The sequence below is a fragment of the Ambystoma mexicanum genome, chromosome 2p (assembly GCF_040938575.1).
Source record: "Ambystoma mexicanum isolate Mex_15411 chromosome 2p, UKY_AmexF1_1, whole genome shotgun sequence".
NCBI classification, from domain to species: domain Eukaryota; kingdom Metazoa; phylum Chordata; class Amphibia; order Caudata; family Ambystomatidae; genus Ambystoma; species Ambystoma mexicanum.
In genome coordinates this window covers 48,472,025-48,492,087 of record NC_090923.1, presented here as the reverse complement: position 1 = coordinate 48,492,087, position 20,063 = coordinate 48,472,025, and the positions used below count along the sequence as shown (strand labels likewise).

The 20,063-nt window shown below is 48.7% G+C and overlaps 1 protein-coding gene across 2 annotated transcripts in view; it reads right to left on the bottom strand.

Annotated features, from left to right (window-relative positions):
• LOC138566182 (deoxyribonuclease gamma-like) overlaps positions 1 to 20,063 on the bottom strand; it is an 83,430-nt gene that overhangs the window by 50,792 nt on the left and 12,575 nt on the right. For both annotated transcript variants that reach the window (XM_069643217.1, XM_069643218.1), the window contains exons 2-3: positions 7,827 to 7,914; positions 536 to 624 (exon numbers count right to left, since the gene is read on the bottom strand). In XM_069643217.1, coding sequence (XP_069499318.1) covers positions 536 to 624; positions 7,827 to 7,907 — 170 coding nt within the window. In that variant the 5' untranslated portion in view covers positions 7,908 to 7,914. The remainder of the gene's footprint in view (positions 1 to 535; positions 625 to 7,826; positions 7,915 to 20,063) is intronic.

Sequence of the window (20,063 nt, the reverse complement as noted above, 5' to 3'; positions counted from 1 at the left end):
GACAAAAGAGAACTCCTCTCCTGTCAGTCAGCATGGTCATGCTGAGTAACGTGAACACACTGACTGACGAGAGAGAACTCCTCTCCCATCAGTCAACGTGGTCACACTGACAACATGAACACACTGACTGACAAGAGAGAACTCCACTCCTGTCAGTCAGTGTGGTCACGCTGAGCAACGTGAACACACTGACTGACAGGAGAGGAGTCCTCTCTTGTCATTCAGCATGTCTACGTTTTCAGCGGAATGACGGGAGGCAGCAGAGCTCACTTCTGAGCCCTGCTGTCTGCCATTATTTTGCTGTTTGTTGCGGAGCCAAACGGCTTCACAAGAAACAGCAAAATCATTGCAGGGGCAGCACAGTCCCCCGTGTGAATAAAGGACACGAGAGACTGTGCTGCCTTCCACTTAGGAGAGGGGGCCGCGAGGCCCCCAGCAAGCGCGAGGCCCGGGGCAGTTTGCCCCCCCTGCACCCCCCTCGTGACGGCCCTGTTGGCACCCCGCTGCACCACTACACAATACTCTGATGGCGCACCTGTTCAGCTTGTCTGTGAGTAGTTTGGCCGCCTTCTCCTTGGAATCGAAGACCTCCAGGATCACGATGATGTCATAACGCAAAGCAATCTGAAAAGAAGACGAGACGTCGTCATGAGAGGAAACCAAGGAACCGTCCTGACTGCCGCCACACCTGTGCAACCAGTCACCTACCCCCGTACCTCATGCAGCAGAGCATTATGGGAAACGAACACAATCTAAATATGGTTAAATAAAAGTTGCCTTGTACATCTCGTGCACGTCACAATTCAGTGCATTATCAATCCTTGAAACATCTGCCACCCCCACGCCCCGGAATGTTTGTTGCAAGATGTCTTAACCTTTCAGTAAATACATGTAAATACATCTCTCTGCGGGGGCTTTGGGTCTGGAGGGCGTCCTGTGGGAATAATGTGGCGAGTGTTTCCTCCCATCCAGGAGTTTGCAGCCTGAACCTCTTCAGCTATTTTAGACTACCTCTCCCATGACCCCTCACTATTGACTACAGTGGCTAGGGCTGATGGGATTTGTAGTGCTAAACATCTGGCGCTCCAGAGGTTGCGGACCACTCTGCATTGTTACATGGATCCTTTTGGGTAGCAGTTAATACAGAGATTTTACGTTGAAAAGGTCACAGGGCGGGGGGGGGCATAGTAGGGGGTATTTCAACAACCGAGTGATAGGCAGTACCAACAGAACACTCCATGCCACCAGGAATACCCTTCTCCAGTTCGTTTCTTTGCTTTTACTTCAGTTTATTTTAGACCATCTCTATACAAACTGCACTCACCAAAGACTACAATACCCAGGATGCAATTCATGGAGGAATGAAATCACAGTATTGGGGCATGGTGTTGTGTGACATGGAGGCATCTGGTGAGCTCACTGATAGGTTGGGTAGTTATGAGGGCTCCTGCCATAAAACGCTCATTGATCATGCATGAACCCCTACTCTAGCCAAACCTTTTATATTTTCACAAGAGAGTGCAAAAAACAGAAGAATATGGCACGCAGATGCCCAGATATTTCTGGAAATGCGGATCCGGTCTCACCAACCAGGTGGCTTTTTCCTCCGTAGGCAGATTTCCAGGAATACCACCTGCGCTAATGGTAATTACCTCATGTGAAATGTCCATTCGGAAATCCGCCAATTTAGTGTGCACTTAGTGTATTGCTGCATCAGGAGCTGCACTCTGCCTTGCCACAAATTGCTATTGGCTGTAATGTGACTACCCCGAGGGGCAACAAAGAAAGCCTAGCCTGCACCACATTGCCTACTCAACACCTGCACATCGACTTACCCCAGAAGCTTACTGTCCTGAACCCAACTGCCAACCCTGTCCTGCAAACTACCAGACATGCATCATTGCTTTCCAAGCCTAAGTCCACCCTCGCTGCCCCACCTATCTCAAACCGTACAAGTATCGCCTTGCCCTTGCGCTCGTGTCTTTTACCGATCAACAATCAGGTCCCGCAGAACAAGCCCTATGAAAAAGGTGCCACCGCCCCCCAGCTCCAAAACAATCCTGACAGCAACCATACGCAGACACCACTAGAGGGAGCCCTCGTGAATGCCAGACCGATCACTGCACCCTCCCTGGTTATACAGGGCTTATTAACTACTAATGACCTGGACCTCCTCGCAGTGACAGAAACTTGGCTACATCCAGCCACCGACACCCAACCTCTCACTAGCAACTCCCAGCAAATAACGCAATCTACCGCAAGGGAGAGACCACCTGCAAAAGCTGGAGGGGTTGCATTCATAACTAGAGACTCACTATCCCTTAGAGTAATCCCGAATGCATTTGACACAGCAGGCGGAATACTTAGCGTCAAGCTCAATGTATCCCGCAAATCTACCATCACCTTGCATCTCACCTACCGTGCCCCAGGGCCCCATCCTCACCTTTGAAGAGGACATCCTGCATTTGCTCTCCGACGCCAAGCCCTCATCAAAAACTATTATTTCAGGAGACATGAACCTGGGCCTACACGACAACACCGACAAGAACGCAGGCCTACACGTCAAAACAGACAAGAACGCGGGCCTACACAACAACACAGACAAGAACGCGGGCCTACACAACAACACAGACAAGCACGCAGGTCTACACGCCGACGTGGAAAAGAACGCGGGCCTACACGACAACACAGACAAGAACGTGGGCCTACACGACAACACAGACAAGAACGCGGCCCTACACAACAACACAGACAAGCACGCGGGCCTACACAACAACACACACAAGAACGTGGGCCTACACAACAACACAGACAAGAATGCGGGCCTACACAACAACACAGACAAGCACGCGGGCCTACACAACAACACAGACAAGCACGCGGGCCTACACAACAACACAGACAAGCACGCGGGCCTACACAACAACACAGACAAGCACGCGGGTCTACACGACAACACAGACAAGCACGCGGGTCTACACGACAACACAGACAAGAACGCAGGCCTACACGCCGACGTAGACAAGAACGCAGGCCTACACGACAACACAGGCAAGAACGCACACTCACTAACCAGCTCGCTGGCTTCCCTAGGCTTCACACAAGGCATTTGTAGCCCTACACACACCAAAGGCTGCACCCTAGACTGGCTTGCGGATCTGAACGGTAATATCTCTATCACCTCTCACTTGCCATGTCCCTTAGACTAACCACAACATCCTACAATTCAGCCTAGCGGTGACCAACCTCACCCCTGCTGTCACTGTGCTTCCTGCGGAAGCCACCCGAAGTACGACTAAAATTTCCAAAACCTCCTTATTACCACACCTGGACAACTTAGTATCAGCACACTTCTCTGCCACTGATCCACCCTCCTTGGTAGACCTCTATAATCAAACCCTAACACTCGCCATTAACAAAGTAGCTCCCCTCACCACACAAACACCCAAACCCGCGTCACATTCAACACCTGGTTCTCTGCTGAGCTCAAAGCCCTCGGACTACAAAAAAGTGTAGCAGAAACCAAATGGTTAAACAGCCCGTCAACATGTAAGAAAGCCAGCTTCTCAGCTGCAGATAGTGCCTACAAAAAGGAGATATGACTGACAAAAAGCACTACCTACAACAGCAGAATCACAAATGCAAAGTGAAGTTCAATCTTGCGCAAACTAGAAACGCCCACCTCTCCTCCAACTACTTGCATCAGGGATATGGCCTGGTGCTCCAACATCCAAGATGCCTTATCAGGGAAAATAGACCTGCTCCAAAAGAAGATTTTAGTTCATCTAAACTCATGGAAAACCGACCGCCCGGCAGCCCCACATACCAGTGAAAACACAACTACTGCCAAATCGCACCCCTCTTCCACTTCAACCATGTCTCTGAAAACAAAGTCCTTGAGATCATTAAACGCCTTAAACCTTCCTGCTGTCAAGGTGATATCTGCTGAGTACCAGTGATTAAAGAATGTGTTGAACCCCTCACTCCCTTCATCACTACTCTCATTAAGGCCTCCTTCTCTGCCGGTCTAGCACCTTCTAGCCTCAAGGAGGCTTGGGTCCTCCCGCTGTTAAAAAAACCTTCTATAGACCCGGACACACCTACCATTTACAGACCTCTCACAACGGTTCCCTTTCTGCTAAAATCCTGGACCATGTAGCATGCGTACAGATCCAGGCAGTCCTGGAATCCAACAACCTGCTAAGGTTATGCCAATCTGGCTTTCGGCCAGGCTACGGCACCGAAACCGCCCTATTGGACTTAAAAAAACCAAAAGGATGAAATCAAAGACTCTGAAAAAGTGGCCCTTCACCTTCTTCTCGACTTATCTGCTGCCTTTAACCTGGTGGATCACCAAATCCTCTGCAACACCTTGCTTCAGCATCCCATTTGTCTCCTGGATTTGCTCCTTCCTGTCAGGCATGTCTACCGGGGTGTTCTCGGCCTCAGCCCCAGCACCCCCTGCCATAGTGCAGAGTGGCGTTCCACAAGGATCCTGCATTTCCCCCACACTGTACAATATCTTTACAAAGCCTCTATTTGATCTGCTGGACTCCTCTTGCATTTCGTACATGAAGTACGTGGACGACACGCAGAATCTTCTACCCCTTACTGGAACTTACTCTTCTGACCTAATCTCCTAACAAACAGTCTTTCAGAAGATACAAGCTTGGATGGCTTTGCATTATCTTTGTTTAAGCAATGAAGAAACAGAGATCCTCCTCATCGGCGCACACCACAGCCTCGACAAACTTGGCCATGCCTACGAATCATTCCACACAGATCGAAGGCAACACCTTCTCAGCATCCAAATCTGTCAAGACCTTAGGAGTTCATCTAGATGCTACCCTGTCCCTTACCAGACAAGTGAATGCCAGCGCCTCTCCAGCGGCATCCGCTGCAGACCGTTCCTCTCCACCGACAGTTTACGACTCTAGCCCCGGCCATGATATGCTCCAGGCTTGACTACTGTAATGTTCTCTTTGCAGGCTTCCCTTCACTAATCTTCAAGAAACTTCAGGCCCTCCAAAATAATGCCCTCAGAGAAGCACTAAACATCCCCAGGAGGGATCACATCTCCGCGGCCAGGAAGAAGGCACATTGGCTGCCTATCCAAGAAAGAATGGCTTTCAAAACAATGGCCATTACACACAAATGCCTGTCGCATCCAGCTCGAGAGCCCACTCGGAAAAAATATAAAAAGTCCACCTGACCAAACATACTCGCTACCTCTACATCCAACCAGCTCACAATCCCCAAATTCAGGAGGGAAAGGTCTGGTGGTCAGAGCTTCCCTGTCATCACGGCCAAAAAATGGAACTCCTTACCTCTTGCCTTAAGATCAGACCATCACACTGGTCCTTCAGGAAGCAACTGAAACTTTCCTTTTCACATTGAGTCTGGTTTGACCAACGACCACCCTGACACGGCAAAAGCCTGATCTCGCCTGCCACAATGCAACTCCTTGCCATTCAATGGTCATGCATCTTGGGCAACGAGGGTCTGAAATGATCTGCCACAGTCTCTAAAATAGGTGCCGTCAATTGCCCAATTCAAGAAAGCCCTGAAGATACATCTGTTTGATGGAGGAGGAGTCTAGGATTGTTCCCTATCGAGATTCTATTTCCTCCTCTCTCGCCACACTCGGCTGGTTACCTTTCCACTCTCAAACTAAATGTCCCTTCCTTTGCCTCGTCTTTAAATCTCTCTATGGGCTTGCTGCTACCTACCTGGCTGTGCTTTTATCCTTCTATACTCCGTCTCGCTCGCTCCTCTCTCTTTAAACTTGTGGTTCCTCGTCCTCCCTGTGCCCAGTCTCGGTTCTGATCCTTTGAGCTTCTTGCTCCTCTCAACCGGAACTCTCTCCCACTTTCCCTTCGTTCTATCACTGTTTACTCTCTCTTGCGCGCTTCCTTGAAACCCCATCACCTTCAGCGTCCCTGAATGATTGCTACCAGGATTTGATTGTTTAACTGCTTAACCTTTTTTATTGTACCGTATCCTGTTTTAAAATGTTCCGCGCTTTGGCTTAAGGCGCTCTATAAAATACAAATACGTAGACAGACCTTTACAAAGCCATGTTAACTAAGCACTGACATGTTTCACCCTGCTTTTAGCTGCTTGGCGTGGGACAGGGGGTATGCTTGGAGACGACTGAGGTTCAAGGGGAAAGGGGCGGCTCACTCTGTAGACGGTCAATGGTAAATCAAACATTGCCTTGTTGTGAGCACTCATTGTGGTGGTCATCTTGCTCAATGACGTCCTGTCTGCCAAGCGCGGTCATGGCTTTCATAAGGAGCCTTGGGTGACACGTGATCAGATGAGGAAAAAACAATCTCCAAAAGGACTGTCTGGCTTGCAGGGAAGCTGTGGAAGCTAGACATGTCAACACAGCCTGTAAATGCCTTGAGGTCTTTTGCAGCCAGTCGCTGTCATTCATTCGTCCTAGAGTGTGAGTGACTCGGTCCCCAGCTTTTTTTTTAATTTTGTATTTATTTTATTTTATTGTGTTAGTCATTTAAATGGCTTTTCACAATATTAATAAATCATATCAACAGATCAAAATAAAGCAGAATTAAAAGGAGGAAGGATACATGAACGTTCAAAGGTTTCACCAACCGTCCCCCGCTCCACAGTGCTTTCAGGCGCAGTCCCCCCATGTGAATAACACTTGCCCGGGCTCACCACCCTATGCAAAGGTAAACTTACTAAGTCACTTTGCCTCAGCCCTACCGGCCTTCCAGAGGTGAATATATCACATGACTGACTCTGCCCCAGGCCTATAACTATCAGAGATACAGCCCGAATATTTCTAACTCTGCCCCATTCACCTATCAGAGGTGGTCCTAACACGTGACTTAGTCTTCCCCAGCCCTACCGGCCTTCCAGAGGTGAATATATCACATGACTGACTCTACCCCAGGCCTATAGAACTATCAGAGATAAGCCCCGAATGTTTCTAACTCTGCCCCATTCACCTATCAGAGGTGGTCCTAACACGTGACTTAGTCTTCCCCAGCCCTACCGGCCTTCCAGAGGTGAATATATCACATGACTGACTCTACCCCAGGCCTATAGAACTATCAGAGATAAGCCCCGAATGTTTCTAACTCTGCCCCATTCACCTATCAGAGGTGGTCCTAACACGTGACTTAGTCTTCCCCAGCTCTACCGGCCTTCCAGAAGTGAATATATCAAATGACTGACTCTACCCCAGGCCTATATAACTATCAGAGATAAGCCCCGAATGTTTCTAACTCTGCCCCATTCACCTATCAGAGGTGGTCCTAACACGTGACTTAGTCTTCCCCAGCTCTACCGGCCTTCCAGAAGTGAATATATCAAATGACTGACTCTACCCCAGGCCTATATAACTATCAGAGATAAGCCCCGAATGTTTCTAACTCTGCCCCATTCACCTATCAGAGGTGGTCCTAACACGTGACGTAGTCTGCCCCAGCCCTACCGGCCTTCCAGAAGTGAATATATCAAATGACTGACTCTACCCCAGGCCTATAACTATCAGAGATACAGCCCAAATTATTCTAACTCTGCCCCATTCACCTATCAGAGGTGGTCCTAACACGTGACGTAGCCTGCCCCAACCCTATCGGCCTTCCAGAGGTGAATATATCACATGACTGACTCTGTCCCAGGCCTATAGAACTATCAGAGATAAGCCCTCAGTGTTCCTATCTCTGCCCCATTCACCTATCAGAGGTGGTCCCAACACGTGACCCTGGGCACCAGGCAGGCTGTCACCCTACTTCTTCCACGCGGGCTTGCCTTCACAGAAGCTGCCATCTTTGGAGTATGCTGTCACTTACCCGTGTAATGATTTTAAAGACTTCTTCGTTGGTGCATTTCTTGATCCCAAACCTCCTGGCGTTGAACGCAGCGATCCGCATATTCTCACTAGAGCGTGGAGGGAGAGCAAGAAGCACACGTTAGCCAGTGACCGAGCCCGTATGCGCATGCGGGTGCTGTGCTACAAGAGCGTGCTGTCTACAGGGGCAGAGCTGCGTGCTGTATGTGTGCCCTGGAGATAAGAGGAAGGAAGAAAGGGCCCAAACCTTACAGCACTTCCTGCCAGTCTCAGAAACCCCGTCTTCTCTTTACCAACTCTTGTCTAGTGCTGTTCCAGGGATAGAGCCTGGCAGGGAGCCAGCAGTCTATATACCAGTAGCAACGACAGAATACAAAGCTGATCTTGCGTGGTATGGTGGGGTGCGGTGGGGTGGAAGGGGTAGGGGAGGGGCGCATGCTACTTTCCCTGAGCATTTCATTTCAAATCCACTGCTAATGGTGCACGTTAAGGCGTGCTCCTTAAACTATAGTGCCTCGAAGGTCCTAGGTTTTACAGAGGGTGGCGGTGCTAATGCTTATGAATTAAGTCAGTACTTCACCATCCAACATGCTGGGCCTATAGTTACGGCTGCTCAGTGTAAACAACCGGTTTACTTCACTGAGTATTATTCTGTAAAATAGCCCACACTACCAGTAGAAATAACGGGAAGCCGAAAAAAGCATGCACAGCACCAATAATACCCCCGCCCCCCACATTCCATAGGAATGTGTCCAGGGGTAAACAGCTATCGGCCATTGGGAGCCATTAAAGTGCTTAACACTAGCACCTGCCATTAAAGTGCTTAGAAGCATGAGCAATCCAGAACGAAGCACCCTTGAAGAGCAAGAATTAGAAATGATGATCGTGTGAGAGAAGGACGTGTTATGCGATATGCCACTGGCAATTCCAGTGCCAGAGAACACTTCTAGCCGATTGCACGTGCCAGAGAAAATGGCGCGCGCAATGCCGGAAGCACGCGCCTACCCAGCTGCGCCTTATGACGAGGAGTAGATCAGCACAGTCTGATTATAGAGTTACTCAAGAAGGCTTTGCGTTCCTTGGAGTGTACACCTTCATGCACATGCACACGTCACAGAACGCCGGCCAATCAGTTACAGAGTCACAACATGCGGGTTCATCGGGTCCTCTGAGAGAACATTCTCCATGCCTAGGTCTGTGCCAAAGAAGGCCCTCCCGTGACCGGCCAAGTACAAAGGGATTGCCCGGTCTCATGGTGCACGAGGCAGGGATGGGGGTGAAGAGCAGTCCATGGTCCTCTCGCCCCCTCCTCTCTGTCTGGCTCCTATCTTGTCGTCCTGTCAAAGTGTCCAAGGGTGGTAGGGATGACGCTCTGAAATCTCACTCCTCTGGACTCACTGAAATGTGACTGCTCTAGACTCTCTCAAATCTCACTTCTCTGGACTCTCTGAAATGTCACTGCTCTGGACTATCTGAAATGTGACTGCTCTGGACTGTCTGAAATGTGACTGCTCTGGATTCTCTGAAATGTCAATGCTCTGGGCTCTCTCAAATCTCACTTCTCTGGACTCTCTGAAATGTCACTGCTCTGGACTATCTGAAATGTCACTGCTCTGGACTGTCTGAAATGTGACTGCTCTGGATTCTCTGAAATGTGAATGCTCTGGGCTCTCTCAAATCTCACTTCTCTGGACTCTCTGAAATGTCACTGCTCTGGACTATCTGAAATGTCACTGCTCTGGACTGTCTGAAATGTGACTGCTCTGGATTCTCTGAAATGTGACTGCTCTGGACTCTCTGAAATCTCACTACTCTGGACTCTCTGAAAAGTCACTGCTGTGGACATTCTAAAATGTGACTGATCTGGATTCTCTAACATGTCACTGCTCTGGACTCTGAAATGTCACTCTTCTGAACTCTCTCAAATCTCACTCTTCTGGACTCTCTGAAATCTAACTGCACTGGACCCTCTGAAATCTGACTACTCTGGACTCTGAAATGTCACTGCTCTGGACTCTCCAAAATCTCACAGCCTGGGCTCTCTGATATGTGACGGCTCTGGACTCTGAAATCACACTACTTTGAACTTTCTCAAATCTCACTCCTCTGGACTCTCTCAAATCTCACTGCTCTGGACTCTCTGAAATGTCACTCCTCTGGACTCTCTGAAATGTGACTGCTGTGGACTCTCTGAAATGTCACTCCTCTGGACTCACTGCTCTGGAGTCTCTGAAATGTCAATGCTCTTGACTCACTGAAATGTCACTGCTCTTAAGAAGTTTGCTGGTATCATTAATTAATTATTTAAGATTAGTAGATTTGCTGCTTTTCGCACCTCTTGCCTTTCGTTCATTCATAATCTTTTATGTTTCCATTGCTAAGTAAAGTATTTGTTCCCCCAGCGCTGTGCTCCGTGTTCGCAGCCAAACCGGAGTGCCCCGATCTCTGGGTAACTTCCCCACCACTCACTGGTTCAAGGCGTCTTCTGCCAGCTGCTACAGATTGTGCAAGTTCGTCTTGCATGGGAGCAGGAGCTCAACCAACGTAGCCAGCTTCAAAATAGCTCAGCGGGTTGAGCGCTCACTGCTGCGATCTGAGTGTGATCTGCAGGTTGCAGGTTTGAATCCCAGCAAGACCAACTCAGCCTTTCATCCTTCCGAGGTTGATAAATGAGTACCACTTTCAGTTGGGTGATATTGTATGTAAATATGTGCTCTGTAAAGCGCTTTGGATTAAGGCGCTATATAAATAACTCATCATTATCATTCAATGCCTCTCTGAGGCGGACGTAGTGTCCTGTCTATTCTTGCCATGCTGCAGCTCCTTTTGCTCCCACTTCACAAGGGAAGCTTCCCTCTGCATACGGGAGGCTTCCCTTCGTCTGGAATTGTCAGTCGGCGTCCCGTCTCATCCTCGGGTCCTACCACGGCTGCCTCCGGATTTCCGGGGTGCAATGTTGATCTTGGCCCAAGTTCCCCAGGTCTCTACTCCTCCCAGCTTCTCTCTTCTGCCTTATATACACCTGTGGTTCTTTAATGGGCTGCAGGTGTATTCCAACATTCAATTCTGCCTGACTCTGATTAAGACGACATGCCTGACCTTCACTCCTTGTCGACATCTTCTTCGTCCCAGTGCTTAAGTGGTGAGAGTGAGTGGTGTTCACCTCAGAGCCTTACGGGTCCCAGGCTTACCCCCTCCCAGCCCCCCGCCAGTCTTTGCACTTGCCTCAGAGACACTGCACTTTCAGCATTACTGCACGAGTGAGGCAACCTCTCTGCACTTAACCCAGGGCCTTATTGGACTGGATGCGTTTGTGCCCCCCCACCCCTCCTCTCTCCTTGCAGCTCCGTCCGTATGCGCATGCATGACCTAATTGTACTAGGACTATTAATTTGCGTCTGTCTTGTCCCCCCCAACAGCACCACTTCATGCACTTGCACTAGGAGAAATGCCATCAGGCCTAGTATGCTAGTTCTTTCTGTTTAGATTAATTTGCAAACTTCAAGGCCTAAGAATGATTACTGTATTCCCTTATTTAGTTGATCCCCTCCCGCCTTGAAGCGCTTTGAAGCACTCCACCTGTGCATAAGCACTCTATAAATAATGACAATTCGAATTACAGCAGCCACATTTCTTGCAGCTCTGCTAAGAAGTGCTGGTTGCTTTGCCCATTAGCCTTCAGTGTGCATTATACTTACACCGGAAGTTACCTGGTGTGGTAGACCTTGCATGCCCATTCGATCCTTGCCCTCAATGCTGTGAGTAAACATGACTGGCAGCACTGGGAACATACAATACATACAGCAGTTCTTGACACTTAGTGTGATATGACAGATGTATTTGCATCAGCTCTACTTGCTAGCCATGCCACAGAACGCCTGTACGTCGGCCGTCTCCCCTTTTGCCTTCATATACCAGAACTTTCTAGTTTCCTTGCCTTTCATGGTAAGTTTAAGACCCTCCTGTCTTTGTCCCTCTTTGCTTGTTCCGCCTCTGTATGCAATTCCCTTTCTTCTCCACCCCTTGCCATGCAATTCTTTCTCTTGGCCACCAATCCTTCTCTCTCTCTATCAGTTTCCTTCTCCTGTCTCCCTCTATCTCAGCTTTTTGTCACCTTCCCATTGTGTCAATTTTTCTCTGCCTGATAGTTGCCAACATGATCCATTCCAATCTGTAGGTGCTTATCCAGTACTGTTTGTTTTCCTTTGCATTATGGGATCCGTAGTTCTCCTTCTCCCATGATAAAACTCTGACTACAAGTCCAAGAATGCAAAGAAAAAAACAGGACCTGAGAAGCGCGTACAGAATGGAATGGAACATGTTCACAACTATTCTGCCTTCTTATCCTTTCTCTCCTGCTCTGGCTCTGTCTGTCCTTCTCTTTCCATCATGATCCCTGTCCCCTTACTGTCTCTCCATCCTTTTCGTCAGGATCCCTGCCGCTCTCTGTCTTTCTCTTTCCAACATGTTCACTGTCCCCTTTCTGCCTCGCCTTCTCTTTCCGTTATGATCACTGTCCCCTTTCTGTCGCTCTCTTCTCTTTCCGTTATGATCACTGTCCCCCTTCTGTCGCTCTCTTCTCTTTCTATTATGATCACTGTCCTCTTTCTGTCTCTCACTCTCTTTCTGTTATGATCACTGTCCCCTTTCTGTCTCTCCTTCTGTTTCTGCCATGATCCCTGTCCCCCCTCTGTCTCTCCTTCTCTTTCCATCATGATCCCTGAACCCTTTCTGTCTCTCCTTCTCTTTCCGTTATGATCACTGTCCCCTTTCCGTCTCTCCTCTTTCCGTTATAATCCCTGTCCCCTTTCTGTCCCTCCTTCTCTTTCCGTTGTGATCCCTGTCCCCTTTCTGTCTCTCATTCTCTTTCTGTTATGATCACTGTCCCCTTTCTGTCTCTCCTTCTGTTTCTGCCATGATCCCTGTCCCCCCTCTGTCTCTCCTTCTCTTTCCTTCATGATCATTGTCCCTTTCTGTCTCTCCTTCTCTTTCCATCATGATCCCTGTCCCCTTTCTGTCTCTCCTCTTATCGTTATGATCCCTGTCCCCTTTCTGTCTCTCTTGCCTCCATTCCTTTGCCCATGTATGCCTCTACCTTCTCTGTGTGTCCACTCTCTCTCTCTCTCTCGCTTTGTATCGTCTTTCACACTCTGTGCCTGTTTGACTATGTCACATTTTTGTATGCCATACTTCTATTTCTCAAACTCTTGTTTTCCTCAACAGACCGAGCTGCCGCTGCCTCATACTTTACCTTTACCCCCAAACTCATAATCAGCTTTTTATTCTCTGGCCACTAAGCGTGCAGTCTTATTGTGGCAATCCACATACCTGCGGCTTTCACATACGTCATTCTTTTGTGTGAAGGCCACATACTTGTTGCTTGCATGGACGTGTCTTGGAATTCCTGAAAGGCAAAAGGGCCCTGCATTCCGTGTATGTAAAAGAGAACACCTTTCTTGAGCAGCCTTCCATGCATGTGTAGAAACATGCTAGGACTCTTAATAATTCAGTGTTTATATAGTGCTACGAACCTTCAGGTATCTGAGCGCTGCATATTATAACCCACGGTGTGCGGTGCTCATCAACTTCGGAAGGATGAAAGGCTGAGTTTGGCACTGCCGGGATTCGAACCTACATCAGCAGGCTCTACTCAGATGTCAAGGCAAGCCCTCCTCTACTCGCTGTGCTATACGAACGACGTCTTGGAAGGCAGCCAGCAGGAGAGTGTGACATCTTTTTTGGGGCAGCCTACATACTTGTTGCTAGTTCCGTCCACACTCTCCAGCTCCTTACCTGCTTGCTGTGATCCCACAGTGGCTTCGGGGAGACAGAAAGGAGGTCCACAATATTATTCCCTGGTTATATCTGTTTCCCGTGGGACTACCTCTACTTTATACTGGGAATATAATCGCATTCCTTGGGGCGCCATTCGCCAGTGCGTCCAGAGCAGACAGAGCTAACGTTTTGCGCTATTATCATTCTCTGGTTAATTCCTTGACCTCTGTTAGCCCTTGCTTACCACTTGGTGCAACAAACATCACACATCGCACACAAACCATTTCAAGTCCAAATCCAACATACAACTCCCCTGAAATAACTAATCACAACTGCTACTTTTGCACTTGCGCGCCTGCATCTCTCTCTCTCTCTCTCCCGCTCTCTCTCTCTCGTTAATTAGCACATCCTCACCAGATATACTCTTTCTAACAGGCACAAACTCCACCACACACCTGTCATCCCTGACATGCTCCCCCACAGTATCTCATCCCTCACAGACACCGCCCATACAAACACGGTGGTTGCTTTGCCATCATATATAAGGATTCACCCGCACTTAGCAACATCAAACATCCTCAATACACTTCCTTTAAAAGCTCTCCCACTCCGTTCCTGCCCTCAGTCACACCCATAACCCACAAATAACTTAGAACAGGTAACACATGTCGAGTAGAGGTAGCTCGAAGGGGGTGGAAGAGCCTATTTATCAACACACCTGTCTAGATAACCTTCATGGACCCTGTACACTGGACGCCCCTCCCTGATCCGCTTTACCATGTCCCTGGCATCTACCCAACCCCTAAAACGGGTGTCCGCCCGCCTGTCACTGCTAGACACACTCACAAATTGACCAAGGAATTATTGGAGCCCACCATCTGTGCCACCCTTGAGTCGGGACCTGACAGCACCGTCCCTGAAGGCATTCTCATTGCCTACAACTCTGCGCTCCTTAGCGGACTAGACCAGTACGCACTCCTCAAACACACGGTATGCAAAAAAAAGTAACCACTACAACAGGTTCACATGGGAATTAACATCACATTGCAAACTAAAACGTGCCAAAGAACATCGCTGGAGAAAGAAATCCTATCTTCACCAAGAAGGTGGCCTTTAGCACCATTGCCAAATCGTTTAGAACTACAAAACTTACTACAAAAGACAGCATCTACAACACCAGAATGAATGTAGCTAGCTCTAACACCAGGAAGCTCTTTAACATCCTGTAGGAGCTGGAAACTCCTGCCCCTCCCATCGCTAGTTTCCCAAAAGACAAAGCCTGGTGCTCCCTTATACAACCAGCCCTAAGCAACAAACCCAACAACCTTAGAGACAAATCTATTCTCAAGAAATCCCAGCTCACCTCCAGAAAATCAGATTTCCCTGTTCTCACCACCTCCCCTGCTCCCACGACCCCCTTTTTCACTTCACCCCCATATCCCTGATGGATGGGCTCACCACTATCCAACGCTTCAAAGCATCCAACTGCACAGGTGACATCTGCCCAGCCCACCTCATGAAGAGGTGCGCCAACGCCTTCACCCCCACCTTTGCCAAATTCATCAACGCAGCCTTCATTTTCCAAATAGTACCCAACTCCATCAAAGAAGCATGGGTTACACCGCTCTTAAAAAAAAACATTCTCTCGCCCCTACTCTCCTCACCAACTACCACCCCATCACAACAGTACCCTATCACCTGAGAATTCATGACTGTACCGCCTATCCCCAACTTCAAACCCACCTTGAAACCCACAATCTACTAGGCACTCGCCAATCGGGGTTCAGGCCCAGACACAGCACAGAATGAGCCCTACTTGACCTAAAGATGCAGCTCGATACCATTCAGGATGCTGGACATCTCACCATCCTCCTCTTACTTGACCTCTCAGCGGCCTTTGATCTCGTTGACCACAACATCTTATGCCACCACCTCACTTTCACTTTCAACCTCTCCAGCGAAGCGGCCAACTGAATCAAGCCCTTCCTGGTTGGACGATCCTCCAGGTTCTTTGCTGGGCCCAACGTAGCCAACTCTATCCCCGTCTCCAATGGATCCTGCTTCTCTCCAGCTCTGTACAATATGTACACCAAACCTCTCTTTGGCCATCTGGACAGCCTAAACATCCTGTATGCAAACTTTCCCAACAAAACCGACATTCCTCAAAATCACTGGTAATCACGAACTTGACTCGGCCAACATCAACCATATTTACAGCATCATCCAGGCCTGGATGGCTACACACCATCTCTGCCTGAATGACGACAAGACGGAGCTCCTCATCATTGGCTCTTCTCACCGGCTCTAACACCATGACCCTGCTTTTTCACCTCTTTCTACATTGACGGGAACATCACCCCCCGTATCTACTCACGTTAAAACATTGGGAGTTTATCTCGATTCAGAGCTAAACATGCAGAAACATGTTAAGCCATTCCCCCGTCCGCTGCCTACTGTACCAAACTCATAAACCTATCCAGAAAATTCCTTACCACCAATAACTGCCTCACACAGTAATTGACCATAATTGGAACTAAACTAGATTACTGAAATGCCATCCTTGCAGGAACCGTGTCTAAAAACTTCAACATACTACAGCTGATTGAAAATAACACCCTCAGGGCAGTATAGGGCATGAAACGTTCAGGTCACATCCCACCAGCGAGACGTGAAGCTCACTGGCTACCACGTATGGCGCACATTGAGTTCAAAACCCTATCCTTCACACATCACTGTCTCTACAACACTGCCTCCCTTACCTCACCCATCGCATCTCAAAAAACTCCCGCCTGCGCAGCTTGCGCTCTGCCTACTCCACCTCATTAATTACACACAGATTCACAAGAAAGAGAGCCGGTGGGTCAAGCTTCACCGTCATCGCTCCCCCCCCCTTTGGCACTACCTACCTTCCTGCACCCTGACCTTTTGCAAAAAAGTAAAAACTGCACTGGTTAACAAATGTTACTGATTATACTGGACAACCTTCCCAGAAATGTGCCTTATCGGTAGAAAGTTGAGGGGTGCTCAGGAAGAACGTGGGGGCCTGACAAATCCAAGATGGCTGGCTGTTTCTTCAGTGTGTAGGCCCTTCCCCAGCGACACTGCCTACTTCCTATTTGAAGGACTCCAGTAATTATCACCCTGGTGTGACTTTCCCATTGTGTTGCGGAGGTTCCTTTAAAGCGCACAGCCCACCCCTAGAGGAGGTATGCCCTAATCCCTGCTAGGACAAATGACTTCGCAGTCGAGAACATAAGGCCCCCGTGGGCAGGCTCACCACATGTTCCGGGTGAGACCCCCCAGGCCAGACGCAATACAGAAATGGCTCTGCAGGTCTCAGCGGAAACCAAAGGGATACATTGAATGACTAAGTTATGTTTACTTGTAACCAAAGAGCTGCCAGAAGGCAATGAGATGAGCTTACAAGTATTTTGGACATGGGCGCCAGCCATTTTAAAGGCAACCCACCCATTGCTGTTGGAATTACCAGTTCACATCACAGCTGCTAGTGTGTCAGTAGATGGGGGGCCAGCGGATATATGCATGAACTATACTTTTCAGCATGGAGCATTCTGAAAGCGGGGCCTGCTTATTTATTTATTTATCGTTCGCTTGTTAGGCACTTATACAGCAAGTACACACTGTTTCAAAGCGCTTAGCAGAGCCCACTTTCTGCGAGAGAAACTTATCATCATTTTGCATAGCAAAAAAAGCGCAGGATTTGACCCAGATAGCATTCTGGGACAGTTGGTGCAGCCAAACAGGGGGCATCCCTGCCCCAGTGCAATGTAAGGCTGGGCATTGACTCGACCAGTGTATTAGGAAGGGCAACTCTAAGAAAAGAAGTGGGGGGCCGGAGTGGTGCCACTTCTAGGTGCTGTGCGCGCGCTTTCGGGAGCAGCTGAGTGTTTTATTAATTGGTTGTATGTCTCGGGTTGGAGCTGGCACAGCTGTCTGCGCGGCACCAGGTGCGGCTGAGGATGACGTAATGCGATCCCTGGAAGTCATTTGTAGAGTGCAGTCTATACAAACAGAATGGGTTACAACACATGCAAGTGGTCATAGTGTAACATCTATTTAATATTTTATTTATTGGAACCCCCTGGCTCTGTAGCTCTTTTAGAAATATGTATAACTACCTGCTTTGAGTCCTAGGTTAATTGCTTTTTGTAACCCCTAAATGTAATGTGCTTTTAAAATATAAAAAATACAAACATTATAAACACCATGCAATGCTACTGTGCCGCCCAATTACTGCCGGGGTACCCAGTCCTGGGTTTTCCCCACCCTGCTTCTTAATCACAGCTGGCACAGCCGTTTGCATTCTTAACTGGGTCAGTATGGCTGGCAGAGTAAAGCTGGAGACTACACAGACGATGGTCTAGAAATAAGGAAAGGGCACTGAAGAAAGGGAGGAAGGGGGTTGCCCTGGCCTCTAGGGACAGGGGTCTGGTGGAGGTCTGTCAGACCCCCCCTTTATTCCTGGAGATTGATAAATCTCACCTCCGTGTAACCCCTCCACCCCTCACCAGCCCATTCCCTGGCAAGGCGCCAGACGCTCCTCGATGACTGCACCGCTGTGACTGGGCGATGCCAAGCGCCTTTGTTTAGGAAATACAAGCCCTATTACATCTAATTACATCTTCCTCCTGCCATGGCTGGGGGCACCTAGAAGCAGGGAGTGCACACAGACAGTCTCTCTCTGCACTGTCCGCTGGGAGAACACAGTGTGCCCATGAAAATCCGCGAACATTTCCCAACGAAATGTGCCATCGCCGTGCCTGCTGCAAACCACGCCTTGTGGTAATGGCACACGTACATTAACAGCAGCCAACGGCCCCCATGTAATAACTGTATGGTGCGCCAATCCAAGAGCCATCAAATAACCCTAAGATGCTGCCGTCTAATAAATGCATTATGCCTCAAGTTCAAAAACTCCATGATGCCGAAAATACTAACTGCACTGGATCCACTCCCCACCCCCCCCCATGCATTAACTGCATAATGCACCAGGCCATTCGCTGAGGGGCCCCGATACAATAACTGGTGTTGCTGCTGGTTAACATCTTTATGGCGCACCATATAATAACTGCACAGAGAATCAGTGCCTTCACTGTAGCCACTCTTCCCCATGCAATAACTGCATAATGCACCAGGCCATTCGCTGATGGGCCCCCATACAATAACTGGTGTTGCTGCTGGTTAACATCTTTATGGCGCACCATATAATAACTGCACAGAGAATCAGTGCCTTCACTGTCACCACTCTTCCCCATGCAATAACTGCATAATGCACCAGGCCATTCGCTAATAGACCCCATTCAATAACGGTGTGTTGCAGCTGTTTAACATTTTTATGGTGCACCGTATAATAACTGCATGGTGAGTTAGTGCCTTCACTGTAGCCCTTCCCGAGCCCCACAAATAACTGTATGGTGAACAAATGCAATCGATGGCTAAAAAATGCAAATTGCGTAGATACTGGCCAGGCATAAAAAATAAAGTAACTTGTGCTCTGGCTCTTTCTACACATGCACGTAGGACACCATTTCCTATCCCCAAGAGTAAATGATCACATGACCAATGGATGGTGCCGAGTGCAACTTTCGAGTACCCCATTCAATAACTGCATAGTGCCAGTATGCAATATTTATCTGGTGCCCTATGCAATAACTACTGTGTGAAACAGTACATTACGTATTTGGCCCCCATGCAATAACTTTATGATGCCTCCGTCGAATAACGGTGTGGTGTCTCCAACCAATCAGTAGCTGTATGGTGCCACATATAATGCCATGGCTGGAAAGCGGCGCTGGTACAATGCTTGCCTCTAACATGGGGGCAGCCTGCACCTCATAAGTTCAAAAGCAGCAGAAGGGCCGACTTATACCTTCACCACTCTAACATCGATACATGAAGCACTCTTATAATTGCGTAATAATAACACCTGTTAATACAGCACTTAGAAGCCGGAGGAGTCTGACAGGAAGCGCTACATATGAACACATAGTGTAGAATGTATTTACGGGGCAACAATGAATTCAGGGACTTGCCGTCTCCCCCAATCATTCCGATTCTTGGTCAACTCTGCCTTTGCTGCATATAACACCCCTGCAATCCCTAACCCCATTTCAATATGCAAGCCAACTGGATGGCTAGCAAGTGGGTAAAGCCCTGGTCTCGAACACACTGGAGTAACTTTGCTGAAAATGTTGGGGGGGGGGCTGAGGGGGATGGGGGGTTGGCATGACATTAAAATGAATGGGGCACCTGCCAAATGATTGGGACAAAATAGTGTGCCACAAAAGTTGGGTGGGGGGGCAAACACCCTTGTGTGGGTTGCCGCCGGGCTGGTAGCACCATTTCTACCACCCGAGATCCCGGTTGCACTGGGACACGGAAGCGGCATTGTTGCCAACAGTGTTGGTGCTTCAGTGAAAACTCTGAGGGCAGGTGCCGTTAC